We start from the raw sequence: 17,393 nt of genomic DNA, 5'->3' as shown, positions 1-17,393 counted from the left end.
TTAAAAATATCCCGTCGCATACATACAATGGCATTACCAGCAGTCAAATAATGTGCTATTTAAAGGAGCAAAGCCATGGAAGGAAAAACACAAAGATCCAAGGACCAAGAACCAAAAATCCTAGGCAAAAAAACACCCTCTAGCCTGATAATATAAGGCATTTTTCAATATGGAAGCTATAGATCATTTAAAACTCCAATGCCCAGACCAAATCATCTCTACTCTGCTTCTCTCAGTTGAACATAATTGAATATGACAGAGGGCTTTCTGTGTATTTTATGGTACTGGGAGGCCGTAGCTAAGGCAGGGGAACAACCAAAATTATCTAACCTATAGCAGCCCATTGCTGTTTCTATTTTATCAACCGAGAATCATTTGTAATGTAAGCTAAATGGGTTGCAGAACATAAGCATTATGTCTCTATATAATAAGGGCACATTGTTAAACAAGTAGAGCACAAAGGAACCCCTAAGGTTTTTTTTTTTTCTAAATATAACTACTTATTAAAATAAGTACCGGTAGTTGTGGTGTAATGACAATGTGCTACAGAGGATAGGACAGTGGTCTAGATCAAGATTAGTATAAAGGCCTGGTGATCTACAAGTGGCCATTGGGTTGACAAGTTGTAAGAAGCATGGAGGATGATATTGAGCCTGAGCTACTATTTCTTCACAGATCGGTGCTAGACTTGGCAGTCAGAGCCTGGATACGCGCAGAGTTGCAAGACTTGCAAAGGATGTGTCCGTCTAGAGGATAGCAACCTTGGTTGTCCCCTTCAGAAAGTAGGCTTCCACAGTCCTTAAAGAAAAAGAACAAACATTTTATAAACAAATAATGCAATACAAAATGAACCACCACAATCTCCAGTCATGACAATACAAACCTCGCAGCGGTAACACTGCACATGGAAGTCACGGTCCAAAGCTACAATCCGGACAGTCTCCTCCTGGCCAGGAGCAGGCATAATTGGCTCCTTACACACTGAGCATCTTGGGGCAAACTTCCTAAAAATCAGAAATAATAAGTGGAAACTTAATCCTGACCTGCATCATTTTAGACTACATACAGAACGGCTGCATAGATTAAACAATCCATATCATTGAAACAGGTCTCAGCCAGAAGGTTGAGCAAAGGCAGTGGGTGGCCTCAGAAGGTGTTAGAACAGGATCACGTTAATTGACTCCCTTTATTATTTTTATAAGGATAAACTTCGGAATCATGCTCTAGCTGCATAAAAAAACCTGATGGGTAACACTGTGCAAATTACCACACCCTGTAAGCACCAAAAACACATCCCATGATCCCTCAATGACTTCAGGACATTTAAATAAAGATCAAAGAGAGAAACAAAACATGAGGCTTCTTGGGATTTAAATACACCACACCAGGATTAACTGGATTAAGGGGAAGTAGTTTTGATTTGCCTGGCCACAACTAAAGATGTCTTTTTTCAGTTACCCAGGAAAACGGAGCGCAAGTTTATGCAACGGTATATAATAAGAGCCGCACTTTCGGACAACTGACACAGCGAATGTGCTGCATGCGCACTAATGTCTGGTGTCTAAAATACAGCCCCATTCCCTATCCCTCATAAGGTTCTTTATCTTTAATGTGGATGTTTTTATAGGTCAGTGGGTTATAGAGGCATTACACAGTGTTGACATCCACGAGACCAGTGGTACTCAGCTTCAGGCCTCATAGGCTGCAAACAGGCAGCTGTTCTGTGCATCCTTTTCTTAAAAAATGATTTAGTGATTTGTTTTCATTAAGATGCCTGTGCTCAAGCAGGGATATCCAAAAACATGTGACCAGTGGGGGGAAACATGCCAAACACCAGGCTGCTAATGGAAAAACAATGATTTTAGCGAGTTAGTCGATACACATTTCATAAGCCTGTGGTTTTGTTTGTGAATCAATCAATGTGAATCAATCCTATAGGATTGTTTAACAGCCCGGCAGGAGCCCTAACAGTCATACAGGTAGCATCCGCACATTTATACATACAGTTATCCTGAAAGCATAGCATGTGCTGGTTTTGTGGACAATTGTTTGTCATCTTTGGCTTTAGGTGTATTTTCCATGGCACTTGGGTCCCATATTGGGTTGCTTTTAATTTCACCGATATGCCACCTGTGCTAAATTTTCCATAGAATGTAAAGTGATTCCAGTGGCTGCAGCTCATAGGTTTCCTCATAAGAAGCCATACTGTGCAGCACCACTCAACAGAAGACATCCTTGTCGCTACAATGACAATATAAGGGATATGTCTGGCTCATATAACGTGGCTTTTTGTGGTGTCAGTTTGAAGAAAATTTTTGAGCATCAGTCTAAAGCCATATCTGTCACAGGCCGCTAATTACATTCCGGCTGAAGGCAAACCAACAAGATACAAACTTGCAGATGTCACTTTTCATTTCCTGTTGTAATCGAGGGGTGTAATGTGCACTAACATCACTAGGAATCCTGTGCTGAAGTTTCTAATGATATTTTTGCCCATAGACATTTTTCACACATTACCAGAGTGTCCAAAAAATAACGCGTGTCATAATATCGGATGCACACACATACTCCCGTTCTCTACCAAGTGTTTATTGGGCAGCTTTGTTGCGCCGACCATGCAGGTCTTTAGATAAATGACTGTTAGCTTTGCACATGACATTAAAACCTCTCAACTTGATTATTCAGCCACTTCTAGTTTGACCTGCACGCACAAAACTAAGGTAATACAGTGAACGTTTTTACTAGCCGCTTATTTTTATTGATTACGTCAATCTGTATATTTCATATGCATTACAAGATTAATTCTTGTAGACAAAAGCACTATTTGACTCCTGTCTGCTTCCTTGTTATTTTTCAGAAACAGACGGTGGGGTATAAGAAATGTTGTATGCTGGAAATGTTAGATAAAGCAACAGGTACAACAGAAAAGTCTTGAGAAGAACATACTTGTGGAAGTCATCAATGCAGTGAATATGGCCGGAGGCATCAACGGTGAAGGGAATACCGTCCAGGCTGCGGAAGCACACCACACACGTGAAGCAGTGAGGGTGGTAGGCTTTCCCGGTAGCTCGCAGGATCCTCTCCATGATAGGCTTGAAGCAAACGTTGCACTGCTCCAGAGTCCGCTGTTCAAGGGAAACAGATTTACTGATCATTGAGAACTTCAGGAAGATCATTCGCAATACATTACTATAAAATACTAAGTCATCTGCGTCTAAGAGATTACGCCTTCTAGTCAGTAACACTAACCAAAGAGACCTACAGTAACACATTAGCTGTATTAAGACGGGTATTCAGCATGTAGTGAACTAACTTTCTTGTGAGCTTTTTCTAGTGCATTTACCCAATACAGAGTTTCTTCGGGAACTAGTTAGTTCTTTAACACACTTATCACGGCAATCTGATGTCATTGGGGTTTTGTGGCTCTTTTTTGTGAAAAGTGATCTTATCACCATAGGAACCAGCCACTTTTCATGTTCAGAAAATGATAGAGCTGGACAGCCTTCATGAACGTAGTGAAAGGATTATAGTTCCAGAAAATGTTAAGCAATAACTGCTAGTCAGGTGTTAGTAATCCAAATCAAGTAATCCAAGGAAACAAAGTGATGAATGACAATTCGAGTGCTTCTTTCTATTATGAATGCAAATACTGACTGTATTTTATCTGCAAGCTTAAGCATTTATGGGATCCATCTGTTGCGTGTCCAGTCTGAAATGCTGCCACTGACCCCACATTCCATTAGCTCGCAAAACTGTGACCATAATGGTCTATTATCTGAGAAACATATAGGCCTGCTACACTACATGTGCAGATACACACACAATTATTCATACATATATAACATCCATCCACGGCTTCCTTTACATATATTAGCCTGTCAACAATTGGGCACATATATAAAAAAAACAACATAATGCTAGATACATGTAAACTTGAGAAATACGGCTGATTAAACACTCAAGAATTATACGTTGATCAATTGGGCACTTTCTATAAGTTACTAATTTATCATTATAATTTAATTATAATTAAGGGTTTGATTCCCAGATCTTTCACAAGTATCATAGTCAGCTATACATATACATACAACAGTTCCCCCTACAGAGTCTGTGCTCATACAGCAAACAGCAAGATGCAAGAAATCAAAATCACTCTTGAGATAAAAGCGAATGAATTATGTACACACACAAAAAAAACCCAAACATTTTAGCAGCAAGAGCAGTGTTCAAATGCCAGGTATAAATGGCATCATCCTGGCATCACACAGCTCCTTGAAGTCACCCATGGATAGTCTGTTTGCACTATCACAGGAGGATTGCAAGGCGAGACAGAACTGCCTCCCAGCTGTGCGGATCACACACACAGTCAGACATCACACTGACAGATAACCCCAGAAGCACAGCTTCCGTACCACCAAGACTTCGCTCTCTTATTCCGAGACGCACAACACCCTTTCTTTTTTTGATCATCCCAGGACACAGTGTACTTGAAAACAAGTTGTACAATTCTTTTTGGTATAATTGTAACAGCAAAACATTCTTTAAATAAACATGATGTGTGTCTCCTCATCTTCCCCCAGTCCCTTTATGGAGCGCACAGATTTCTATGCGCACAGACACACACTTACACCTGCACTAAATATGTCACTTGTTTATAAGAAGATAATACACATGCACATTATTTGTAATATGCTATGGTTATAATTACCACACCCTTGTGCCACAGTTAATATAATATAGACAATTTACCCCAATTACAGCGAGAGCTTATGACTCCCTAATTAACTGAGTTAGTTAACTTCATGGAAGTTTGTGAATTTGATTATAGTAGCTTTGGATCTTTACTCCTTGATCCGTCTGTGGCCCATACACGGCTCACTCTATACCATTAGGCCATACAAACCGGGAGGTAAAAAGGAAAGAGTAGCCATGCTTTGTTATATTCTTTCTTGGACTTTATTTTAAACATAAAGATGTACAACAGACTCACCAGAAGGATACTAACATAAAAGGCACAACCTAAAGTACATTAAGTATTTACACTATATAGAGCTATTTTTATGCATTTTATTTCATGCAAGTATAATCTATAAAATAAACACATAAATACTATAGATAATATTACATTACCACCCCCCCACACACACACTACTTATAAGGTTGACAGGCTGTAATAATAAAAAATCCACTAACTGTTCACATCGTAGCTATGACATATATATCTGTGAATTCTATCTCCGCACATTAGGATCTCATAATGTACAGCCTTAGCATTCCTTTGTGGTATAGAAGGAAGATTCTATGTCAGTTATTCTGTCAATTAGTAACACCCATTAAAAGTATCAGAGTGCCTGCCGTGGTATGGAGTGAAATATAGAGATTAGCACCCTCTCTACAGATTACATTGCGAAGCGTAGGGAGGCATGAAGTGTCGCTCAGAATAGCACACTTGCCACAGAATCAGACACACTCCTGATGAGAAAGCATTCCAATATGGCGAGCTTGGCAGGCAAAGCAAATGACTAAGAACTTTGGAGAAGTAAGCAGTATTTCAGTTTCCAAAGAAGATATAAAACCGTTCCCACAAAGGAGCCCCAAACATTAATGTCCCGAAGAGAGGCGTTGAGAAAAAGTATATTTCTTAATCACATTGTATCACTATTACCCAATACTCCAGCTATTTCTACTAGAGTATAAACTAGATGTTTCAGTGCTCTGGGCTTGTTCCTTTGTTTAAAGTTAATCGTGTCCATTTTGAGTGGTGTGTGTCCTGCTATAAAGCACATTAAATAGAAATATGTACAGACGCCTCTCATGGTAAAGATGGATGGGTGCAGCCTAACAGCTATTAATTAGGACAACTGGTTGATTTTAGTACACAGCTGACACCACTAACGATCATTGCATATGTAGGAACACAACACTTAAAAACATCTACTTCACTTCTGTCTCAATTATCAGAAAGTCCCGTTGGTGCGGAAATTCATAAAAGGCACATCCTAAGAAGGTTCCGTGGTGTTTGAAGCTCTAAGCACATAGCTGATCAAAGGCTGCCAACAAGAAACACTTCAAAATGAAGCGATCTTTGTATTTATTCCTACAATAGTACTTAAGCAGCCTTTGGAGTAGTGGACACAATGATTTTATGACAAAGCTACACATCTGATATGGACAGATTTTACTGAAGGCATGGAGATGTTATTGGATCAAGATTATTTTCATTAACTGTCAGATTTTAAAACATTTTTCTCAGTGTTTCCAGATCCCACAATTTAAGTATTAAGAAGAATCAAATGAAATGTAATCAACCCATTAAAGAATAGACTGCAAGCTTCTCAGCCAAGGAATACATTCTACCTGCTGTGATGGGTTAGGCTAAAAATAAAGCGTCAGTGAATACTTTATACTGGAACTCATCCATAATCAAATTACAAGTAATATGTAAAAAGTACCGAAGGCACCAAAGGGATTTCTTAAATTTATGGCTATTCAGAGAAGTGCAATCAATTTATGGTATCCTAGGCTAGTAGCTAAAAGCTTTAAATAAAATGCAGAAATCTGAGAAACGCCAGACATTAGTAGAATCCTGTTAAAGGTCTTCCCTCTAGCTGAAGATGAAATATTCCTGGAATTACTGAAATCTCCATCTACTCCTGTGTGCAGCAGAGGGATGATGGGAGAGTGATGGGACAAAGATGCTTCTGACCACCTAAGGTTTCTTCTAGTTTAATAGGGTGTAAAATTCAAGATCTAATCCTCCTCAGGAGTAATTAATTCTCCTGAAAGCCACCGTCAAAGCACATCATATACATGAAAATGTATTTACTTCAAAGCTATTGCCAAGTTCAGGACACGCTGCACAAGCTCAAATGTTTTCAGTAGTTCCATGTAAACAACGTGCATTTAACCAGTCAAACCACAGATCTGCAATGTCAACTTCTGGTTCCAAGACCGAAGCACGACACAGATAGCCAGGGGCATGTCTCAAATTCATGTGGTCACTAACACATGAGGATTTAACATGATGGACAAAGAGGGACAGAGGGAGGAAACTGTATTTCATTGCTATGATAAAAACCCAGTCTAAATATAAATATGTATCCGCAACAAGCCACCAAAAATGTAAAAATGTTTTGCTTAATTACAAAATGATTTCTGCACATACAGTATGTTGCCTTTGCTTTGCTGGAAGTTTGCTTGTCGGTGTTTTAATCCCCTGTGAGCAAGCCATCTGGAATAAGCAGGACACTGTCCATCTGAGAAACGCAAGACAGTCGGCTGGAAGCCACAACACATTCCATACTGAATGCAGAAAAAAGAAAACCAAGCTTGTATCTTATAGGTTTCTACTAGATATTTAACTGGTAAGCTCATTTTGATCTATACTATTGTAATTCCAGGGAACTGTGAGCTTTCTAAATGAGTTCACCTGACTTGCTAATGGTGGCAACCAAGATGGTTCTAATAATGGACCTTATGAAACTTCTAGGTGGCAAAGATGCATTGGTCTTAATATTTAAATTGTTGAATATTAAACTCTCAGACTAAGGTTTAAACCAATGTTTGATTAGCATGACTTTCTATGCAGCACGGACCTCAGTAGAATCCATGGCTTCTTTGGGCAGGTTGGGTAGTAAGTAAGAGTCTTTGCTGGCTGCAGGAAGCCACAGGACTCTATTTAGAAACCCTTTTTCATGTTACCAAACTCTGGAGAGTTCTCTGTGTCATAAGTTAGTATGAGAATGGCAGTTTTCCTTTATTTTTTCCCCTGGCTTGCATGCTGTGCACTCATTTCTTCAAATAGCAACGCAAACTCCTACACAAAAATAAAATAACACCCAGACCCGTTCTGTGCCTGTTGACAGAGGAGGAAGCTAGTTCCATCTGCCAAGTGTGAATTTTCCTTTGGTTCTGGCAGATCCCAGCTTGTTGCACTGTATCTAGTACACAGCTGTGTGACTCTGCAATAAGAAACTTGTGTTCCCTCGCTTGCTCGGGTTTAAAAAAGAATGCATACACGGAAACACAGGCTTTTGCGCCCAGCTGAGAACTCATTTTACTAAAGATGAAAAATACCAAATTTGAGCAAAAGCATAAGTAGGATTACATCACGTCTATTTAAATCCTAGGTGTTGCATAGTTAATGGACAGTTTCCAGTTTCACGACAGAGTAAAGATTTAGAAAATCAAATCCCAGCCAGCATTCTTTTATACTGCCGTCTGATAAATGCTAAGATTTAAAGGGGTGGGCTGCAGCAGGGCCCCCCACATTGTCAAACGTTATAGACAGCAGGCTAGGCTGCTTAATTGTTATACCCTTTACACGGTGCTGTTCCACACGGACAAACATTAACTACACTCTAGTACGCTACGCTAATCAGTCATTTTATTCTTTCCTCTCTAGCTTGAGTCACAAACATAGAAAGTTTCTCTCTCTCTCTCTAAGCTTAGGATAACCTACACTTGTCATCATAAAGGAATTTGTAAAAGACTTAAGACTCTTTAGGTAAGGCTTTCATCAGGTCAGCATCCTTGAGCCCAGGGGTCAAACCCACCTACATAGCACTAGAAAACCACAGTAGAAGAGAAATTAAATCAGTCTACTGGAAGCCCTCTCAAACACTGCCCCCAAACGCTATAAGGGTGTACAAGTCATTGCACGGCAACTCAGGGGTTAAACAAGCCTTTAAATAATTTGACTTCTTTGCTTCCTGTTGCAAATGAATATGTGTCGATCTGCTCCATTTAATCTATTAAATATCCCACTGTCCTTAATTTACTTCTGTCTAGGAGAAACTGAGCTCTTAATGTAATCATCCTTCAAGGGAAAAGAAAAAAGGAAATAGCATTTTTAATCTCGAGAAGACTGAAACACTGCCTTTGAGTCAAGTCAACGGCTTCCCCTGCTTGGGGACTTTTGTTCACGAAAATCCCTCTAGAAACGAACCAAAAATTTTATGAATTATATATACGTTTATATATATCTATATATATCTATATATATATATATATATATAGATATATATATATATATCTATATCTATATATATATAGATATACACGCGGAATATATACACACGCAAACACGTATATATACATATATTCATAGTAAATATATATGCGTCTATAAAATATATACATATAATAGACTCATAGTATATATTTATTATGAATAATAAAGAATTCTATTCATGTCATGTTGTAATAAATACCAGGTAGGGACACAGAAAAAGCAGCCATGTAAAGTATTTTAGGAGTAAACCTCTGGAGCTGCTGTAATAACCGAAAAGTTTCCAGGTTTTATTTCCAACACGCATTTGCTTTCTTCATTGCAGAAGAAACTTTCATCTCTAGTTTCTGACGTTAGAAGTATTCCTTTGTACTGTCAGTATGATTTATATTTAAGTACTGCAGCATGAAAATTAGGCGCACGCACGGTGCAGTGTTTTCATGGGTTTGTACATCGCCTGCTGATCCAATTTAAGTGTAGCATGGAGTAGGTGTAGGCAGTATGTACGGTTACATCTCAGGCAGTCTGAGCTTAACCCTATCAGGGCTCGTCCACGGCATTATAATATCACATCTTCCGACATATCTTAACAGGGCATATTTGGAATGCATTTACTCCTGTTCACGCTGCACAAAATCATACAATTTACTGTCCTCCAAACTTACAGATGGGATGTTTAATGTTCTCATTTTGTATATAATATACATTGCGATACCCTTAATTCTAGGCAGATGGATGATCTGCGGAGGAAAAGAGTGAATGCCAGCACTGATTCTGTGCAGAAGGAAGAGGTTAATACATGTCCACATTCCCAGCTGGTTACTTAATTACAAAGGGTGTTACATTACAGTACATCTGCCTGAGGCTTTTCTTGTACTTTAAAGAAATAAAACTATTTTCTATGAATACCCTCAATAATATGAAAACTGCCACACTTTGTTTTCCTAATTCTGTCAACTTGATCTGAGCGGCTTTACTGCATAAAACTGTTAAAACCGATAAACTGTTTGAAAACGCGTAAATATTTCATTGCTATGATAAAAACCACCCTTTGTAAAGGAATGCTTTTAACGCTTTAATTACCGCTCTAATGAAATACATTCTGTTTTATTCTTGAAAGAGGAAGATATACAACAGTTCTTTAAGTGAGAATGAATGTTTGTAATGCAGCCACTGGGAACAAAAGCTGGACAATCGTTCTGCAGATCCTTTGCATGATTCTGTAGGTAATGGCTGAAATGATGATGTATTGTAACTTTCAAGGAATTTGTAATTTGTTGCTAGGACACACTTTAGTTAGGGATGTCTGAAAGGGGAACCAACTGAGGAGCACTTACACTTACAAATCAGGGCAGACAACTCATTTTGTGGACCATCTTTTAGTAGGTTAGTAAGGACCACCTTGATCTGCTGCGGAGCTGCTGGCCTGGGGATGATGTCAAAGATAAAGACTTGGCAGAGGAGTGCTCAGACCTTAGGGCTAGATCTGTTCACTGTAACAAAGTTTTATCTTAGGTTTTTCAATCAAAGTCTTTGGGAGACTTTGCAGAGATTTCCACCATGGTAGGACTTATGTATCAAAAGCAATTCTGGTGCAAGATGCTTAAAAGCTAAAAAACAGAAACCTAGCAATCATCAGGTGCATTTGCTTGGTTGCTACTTCCTTAGAATTACCCTTCATACATAAACTACAATGCTGATGATGCCATTCACGCGGTACCTGGACCTACAATGCGTGTCTTACCGCAAAGGGGTAGAGGCTAATACAGTGAGGGAATTTAAACTTGCATGGCATAATCTTAGATTCAGGAACCCCATATGCCAACACCATGGACTAATAAAGGTTCGACTAAAAACAGGCATAGTAGATTGACCGCTTCTACATATGCCCAGTGGGAACCAAACCAAAGTTCTATGACCAGCAAGTACAGATCCCTGTAATATTTAAACTAGCCTATTGGATATTTGCATTATTACCTATTTCTATGTCTGAATGGTATACATATATATATATATATATATATATAAATATATATATATATATATATATATATATATATATATTTAGGATTACATCAGGACTGTGTTTCCAAATAGAGTCATCATATACTATTAGTAAAGGGAGTTCACCTTATTGAAGCTGGGAAAGCAATTCTCGTCCATCCTTACAGAAGGCTCTCAAATCAATCAACATTCAGCAAATTAACAACAGGGCACAGGCAATTAAATGAGGGGCAATAATAATGCAAACCCTATGGGAAAAGAAATACAAACCCTTTACAATACATAAGAATGGCTTTTTAATCGGTAAGCACCGTACACAGATTTGGTGTATAAAGTATAAATGGTAGGAGTTGACAAAAGTGACAGATCCCCTTTAAGATGTCTACATATTTGGCCGATAAATTTCTAGCTAGCATTTAAAATTAGTAATACCAATGCATATTGCATAGCATTTAGACATAAGCACTCACAGGGTTAAATAGTTCCCACAGGTACAGGTCCTATTTCAGACACAGACTTCATATTCATACACAATGCTAATCTATTTCACATACAGCAGTTTGTAACAGGATGGCGGATTGTATGTAAATCAAAGTGGAGGAGGATATGTATGCCAGTGCAGATTTGCTAATCCAATATCGCATAACCTTTCCTTAAGGCAAATATTTCAAGGGAGATAACCACTGAATCTTCAGCATCAAGTCAGATTAACATAAACCAAATTACTCTGAATGAACAATCTTATTAAAAAATGATACATATCAAGATTAATTAGAAAACAGTAGGACTCTTACAATTTCAAAGTCAAACAAAAACCTAATCTACTATGAAAAACAAAGTCAAACATCTTGCTATTGGTTTGTGAGTGAGGAGGATGAAGAATCTAGAAACGGGAAGAAAAAAAAAAACTTGAAAAGTTAATCAAAACATTCGCTATTCCTTTAGGCTTTTGCTAGAACAGTTTCCCTGACATTTAAAGGGAAAACATTGTATATATTTGAAACAAAGGGTACTCACTTTGGACTTTCGGGAGTATAACCTATGAGCTCTATATGTATCTATGGTTTGATGAGCTGATCATTAAATAAACGTTTGAGAAAAGACTATAAAGCCCCAGGTTCCGCAGTTTGTTTCCCAATAAATATGTCCTCGAAACATTAATGCATTTTGTTACGAAATCCATGCTGGATCTCTGGAAGGAACAATTGTGGTACATTGTACTGGTGAAACATTCCAACATTTTATCTCGGGAGTTACCCCAAAAAGCTGCCTTTAGGTAAGTTTGCAGTTTGATCTCACTGACTTCATTATCCGTTATGCGAGGCAACTGTTTTGAGTTTCTCTTGCAAGAAGAGACTAGTTTGCCATCTATAATGACCAGGGAAACCATTGATATGCCTAAGAGGGCCTCGCCTATTAATCCCTATAATATGCAGGGTCAGAACAGTCTTTCTTAAAGGTGAAACCCACTGGGGACGGCCCTTCATAATGTAGATTGGTGATCGGAAACGGCAAGCTCAAATGGCCGCTCTGCAGCTTTCTAGAATAAATCTCATAATGCTATGTTACAGCTTTAACCAATTCCAACCCAGAAGGATGCCAAAACATCGACTGTGCTCACTCCCAGAAATACACAAAGGACTGGGCTCTGTTTTTAGAACATTCCTGAGAAACGTTCCAACAAATGTATGGCTCAAGCAATTGCCATCTACACGCATTATTGACCCTGCATCGATGGTGTAAACAGATGACACAAAATACAACCCCTCCGCATATTTGCTTTTTTTTATAAAAGAGAATGATTTTCCTTTTTAGTCTTCGTTCCTGAACACCGGATTAACACAAAACATCTCAACAAGTCTTAACACCTAAAAAAAAACAAAAAAAAAAAACCCACATTGTCACTTGAGCAAAGTAGGCCTTGGTTAAATGCACAAAAAAGAAAATAAATAAAAAAAACTGCCGTCTACAGACTTGTCCACACACCCCAAGGAGTAAATTGAAATTAGAAGAGATGGAACAAAAGCAAATAGAAGGGAAAATAGGATAAGAACATTTTCTATTCAATTCAACTGCATCTTCTTTAAAGCATTGCCAATTTGTGAAGTGCTGGGTTACTTATGAAGTGTTTGGGATGCTTCATTTAGGTAATAACAACCCGGAGAAAATTAGATGTTAGCAGCCAGCAGCAAAAGCCGATTATGACGTTTCCACATCAGAGTGTTTTCTCATTTGTAAAGAGTAAAAAAACGGAGGGAGAAAGAGGGGCACAAAATGACATCCACGGATGTTTGTAGCGCAGGATGTTCTACAAGCAATTATCAAGAGAATGATAGAAAATTGACCCATTTACACTGAAAAGTTCTTCAGCATTTCATTTCATGCCCATTTCAGAGCACACGGTTTTTGTGAAAGTGGAAGACATTTTCAAAAACAAACAGCCCCCCAATAAAACTGCCACACATGCTATAGATGACATTGTACCATTATAAAGTCCTATGGAGTATAACAATAATGGTACCTGACAGGGCTGCATACGCACTGAATTATTAACTATGGGCAATATTTAAAGTAAAAACATATGGAGCCCACATAAGCCTATGCACCAGTGTACCCAGGAACCATCTAAACGGGGGTTTATTGACTTAAGTGGGAGTTGGTTCCAACTCATTGTTTTTCAACCCTGCACGAATGGCTGAGCTGACCCTGCAAAGTACGACCAGTGAGATGACATTCAAGAAATCTCAAAGTAACATATACTTTACATTCGGCTATTCAAGTGATTCTCTGAGCAGAAGCTCACTGAAGTTGGCCTGTCACAATTTAAAGTCAGGTCAGTGAGATGAAACTGCAAGCTTTCCAGCCAACTCTTTATAGTGAAAAAAAACCTCTAAGACTCTTCAAAACAACCTTTAAGAATCCGTCCAGAGATTCTATTGTAGTGAACTCTCCTAAATGGCAGTATGGCGAAGGCACTGATATAAAACATATAATCCTAGCTAGTGAAATGGGCATACTTAAGGTTAAAATACCATCCCATTAATAGATTCTACAAATGTTGATATACAAAATTCTTTACATATACATATTTATATATATATATATATATATATATATATATATATATATATATATATAAAAACAAAGGCACTATACTATAAGAGAACCTGTAGTATTACAGACAAGAGGGCAGGGCCGGATTAACGTAGGGGCTGATGGAGCTGCAGCTCCAGGCCCCTACCTGAAAATAGGCCCAGTCAGTATTATTTAAAAAAAAACAAAACAAAAAAACAGTTAGGAGGACCCATATTCAAGGGAGGGGGGTGGCTGGGTTTTGGCATTACAAAATCAATATAAACAGGGGGGGGTAATACACATGGCAGTGGGGGCAACCACAAGAGGGTGGTTGGGCATCACATTAACACCAATATTAAAGGGGTGGGGGCATCAATACACAAGGAAGGGGGTAGGCTGGAGGCATCACAAATCAATACACAAGAGTGTGGGAGCATAACTGCACAAGGGGGGGCACACAAGGTTGTGGGGACAACACAATCAACAGTAAAGTGGGCCTGTCTAGGGCATCAATACACAAGGGGCAAAAATACAAAAGGGACAGTTAATGACAAAGCAGTGTAGAAAATACATTTATGCTTCAGTGTGGCAGAGCCGTTCCTGGTGTGTGTGTGTTTGGGTGTCGGTGTGGCAGAGCCTGTCCTGGTGTGTGTTTTGGTGTCGTCGTGGCATAGCCTGTCGTGTGTGTGTGTGTGGCAGAGCCTGTACTGGTGTGTATTTGGCCATCTGTTTCCTGGCACTTTACTTACTGTAGGAATAAATAGAACTATGTAGTTATTACTTATCTAGAGATAAAACGCCCTCCTGAATTTGTAGTCACTTCAGGTTTTGTGTTATTTACTTTATTTCAATCTGCATATTTTATTGAAAAGGATTAGTGGCACTAGTGTACTGATTACTTCCAACCCCATCACATAAGATTCTCTCTCATACATCTGCTGATGTCATCTTTATCCAGCACACATGAATGGTGAGGAGTTAAGACTCTGTCCATTCCCAGGTATTTGGGCCTTTTAACGCTTTTGGGTTCTGGGATTTTAATAATAATGTGGTATTCTGTTATCGTAAAGGAACAATTTAATAGTTTTAAAAAGAATGATTTATAGGTATTTGGATGGTAAATACATAGGCATGTGTAAGGGGTGTGGCGTGTGGGCACAAGAGCTCAACCACGCGATACAATGCATGGGACTGGCCTTGCCACCAGGGCTGTCTTTAATGCAGGGCAAAAGGGGCAGTTGCCCCTTGAGAAGCTGAGGAGTTAATTTATTCCCTTAAAAAGGCTCACTAAAATCCTCAGCACCAGGCCTATGATGCTCTTTATCTGGCCCTGGAGGGAAATAAGATAGATCAAAAGGCTTTAGGGATGATCAGTTGGTGACATGTTGTGGTGTATATTTGTTCGGCTCCACATCGAATACATTTTAACAAAAAATCCCCTTGACTGGATTTTCCCTTCTGGATAGGACGCACCTTGGGATGACCACAATTGATTCAAGAAGGTCATCTACGGGGAAACAACGTTCCTGAGAACTGGCTATAAGGTCTTTAGGAGGGGTGGGGTAATGGTCTAATGTAATTCTGTGGTTTACATTACTTCACTGCGCTGGGACGAGCCTGAATATCACTTAGAGGTACAGGGACCTAAAAACTGTGTTGTTGTACTTCGTCACCAAATAACACAATCGCTAGATTCAATTTGTGAGTATATTTTATCATTACCTGTCATTCTATCGAATATATTTATAAGGGCAACAAGGGTTAGGTAAAACATCAATTACTTTTTGTCTCCCCCAACTCAGAAATATCTTATAGTTGGTTAAGTTGCTAGGTTAGCTGCTTCCTGCCAAGGATGTGCAAAAACTAAATATAATATGGCACAGTATGCAGCACACAAATCACATATACATACAGAACACTGTGTACCTATCGCATATCAAAAGTTTGGATGCCATTGCAGAGTTATGTCCATTAACCTGGAGGCATATGGTTATTGTCTAAAATGGCATCAGAGTTGATAGACATCAAGTATGGACATTAATGTAAAAAGAATACCTGTGGCTTTTAGGAATATATCATGAATGTGAGTAGCAAAAAAAAGGGCTGTTGTAAACGGCACAGGTGAATTCCCTCGAGTAATGCATTTGTCATGATGTATTTCTCCTGAAAGGTCTTTTTATAGGCAACTTTTAGATCCCACCTGCAGTATACATGTTAAAATGAACGTTGTTGCCATGTTGAGGCCATTGACCATTTGCATTTTGATTTTAACATATTTAATATTCAGAATGTCAGCCAATTTGACATTGCAAGAAAGAACACCAGAGGGCAATAACGACAAGAAAATCATTTTTGTTGAGAAATTTAAGGAGCTCAGCTTCTGTAAAAGGTACAATACTTCCAAAAGAAAAGCAACAGGGATATATGTCAGCAACACATTGCTTCCCTAACAGTTGGGGCCCCCAAACCTCTCCTACACACACACTGCCACATACTTACACGCTGCTACATACTTACACGCACACACTAGAGATGTGAAATTTCCAAAAAACATTTATGCCATTGGAGTATGTGTTTTCCCCCGAAAAATTTTCATTTTCAGAAAAACAAAATGAACAGTGGAGTAGTTTTACAAATTGAAAAATCATTTTGTTACACAGGCAACATGAAATGCAGTGTACATAAAAGTATTATGCTTGAAATAAAAGTAGTTTATTCGGTAAATAATTAAAAAAAATTTAAAGCTTTATCATACAAATGGAACAAGGTCTGTCATTTTAACTATACATGAGAACAGAATGTTGGTCTCACCATTTTACTCAGACTGTAAGTAAACACTGCACTGTGATGGGGGGCATTAATAGGAATCATTTAAATAAAGGTTATAAAGATAACCTCATTTTCAGACAAATGTAACCTCTTACCTGTTTGTTAAGGCCTAACTGACAGGACAGAAACAATCAACTACTGTATACCAACAATCAACTTCTTTATGGCAACAATCAACTTAAGGGACTTCGCTCGTATGGAGTGCAAAGTCCCTTTGAAGATGGGCCTGTGCACAAATACATGACCCATGTAGTATTAAAACCTTGATGATGTGCCTGTCCTCTCTAACCTGGTTCTAGATACTAGATTAAAATAATCAGTTCATCCATCAGAGCAGTATACAACATGAAATCACTTAAACATGTGTATTGCCGTGTTAAGCGTCAGATTGTAGATTAGAAGGCACCACTATTAAATTAAATGTGTAACATGCATACAGGGGAACATGTTCGTTGCTAATGCTTACAGGATGCTG

General features: G+C 38.6%; 1 protein-coding gene across 6 annotated transcripts in view; it reads right to left on the bottom strand.

The window, feature by feature from the left end:
* Positions 1-353: 353 nt before the first annotated feature.
* The window catches only part of LPP (LIM domain containing preferred translocation partner in lipoma), a 110,156-nt gene continuing 93,116 nt past the window's right edge, over positions 354-17,393 (bottom strand). For all 6 annotated transcript variants that reach the window (XM_053458772.1, XM_053458771.1, XM_053458776.1 and 3 more), the window contains 3 exons: positions 2,947-3,125; positions 884-1,004; positions 354-798 (listed from right to left, as the gene is read on the bottom strand). In XM_053458772.1, the coding sequence (XP_053314747.1) occupies positions 670-798; positions 884-1,004; positions 2,947-3,125 (429 nt within the window). In that variant the 3' untranslated portion in view covers positions 354-669. The remainder of the gene's footprint in view (positions 799-883; positions 1,005-2,946; positions 3,126-17,393) is intronic.

This window comes from Spea bombifrons, chromosome 3 (genome assembly GCF_027358695.1).
Source record: "Spea bombifrons isolate aSpeBom1 chromosome 3, aSpeBom1.2.pri, whole genome shotgun sequence".
NCBI classification, from domain to species: domain Eukaryota; kingdom Metazoa; phylum Chordata; class Amphibia; order Anura; family Pelobatidae; genus Spea; species Spea bombifrons.
Note: the sequence above shows the minus strand (reverse complement) of the source record. Positions and strands in the feature narration are given on the sequence as shown.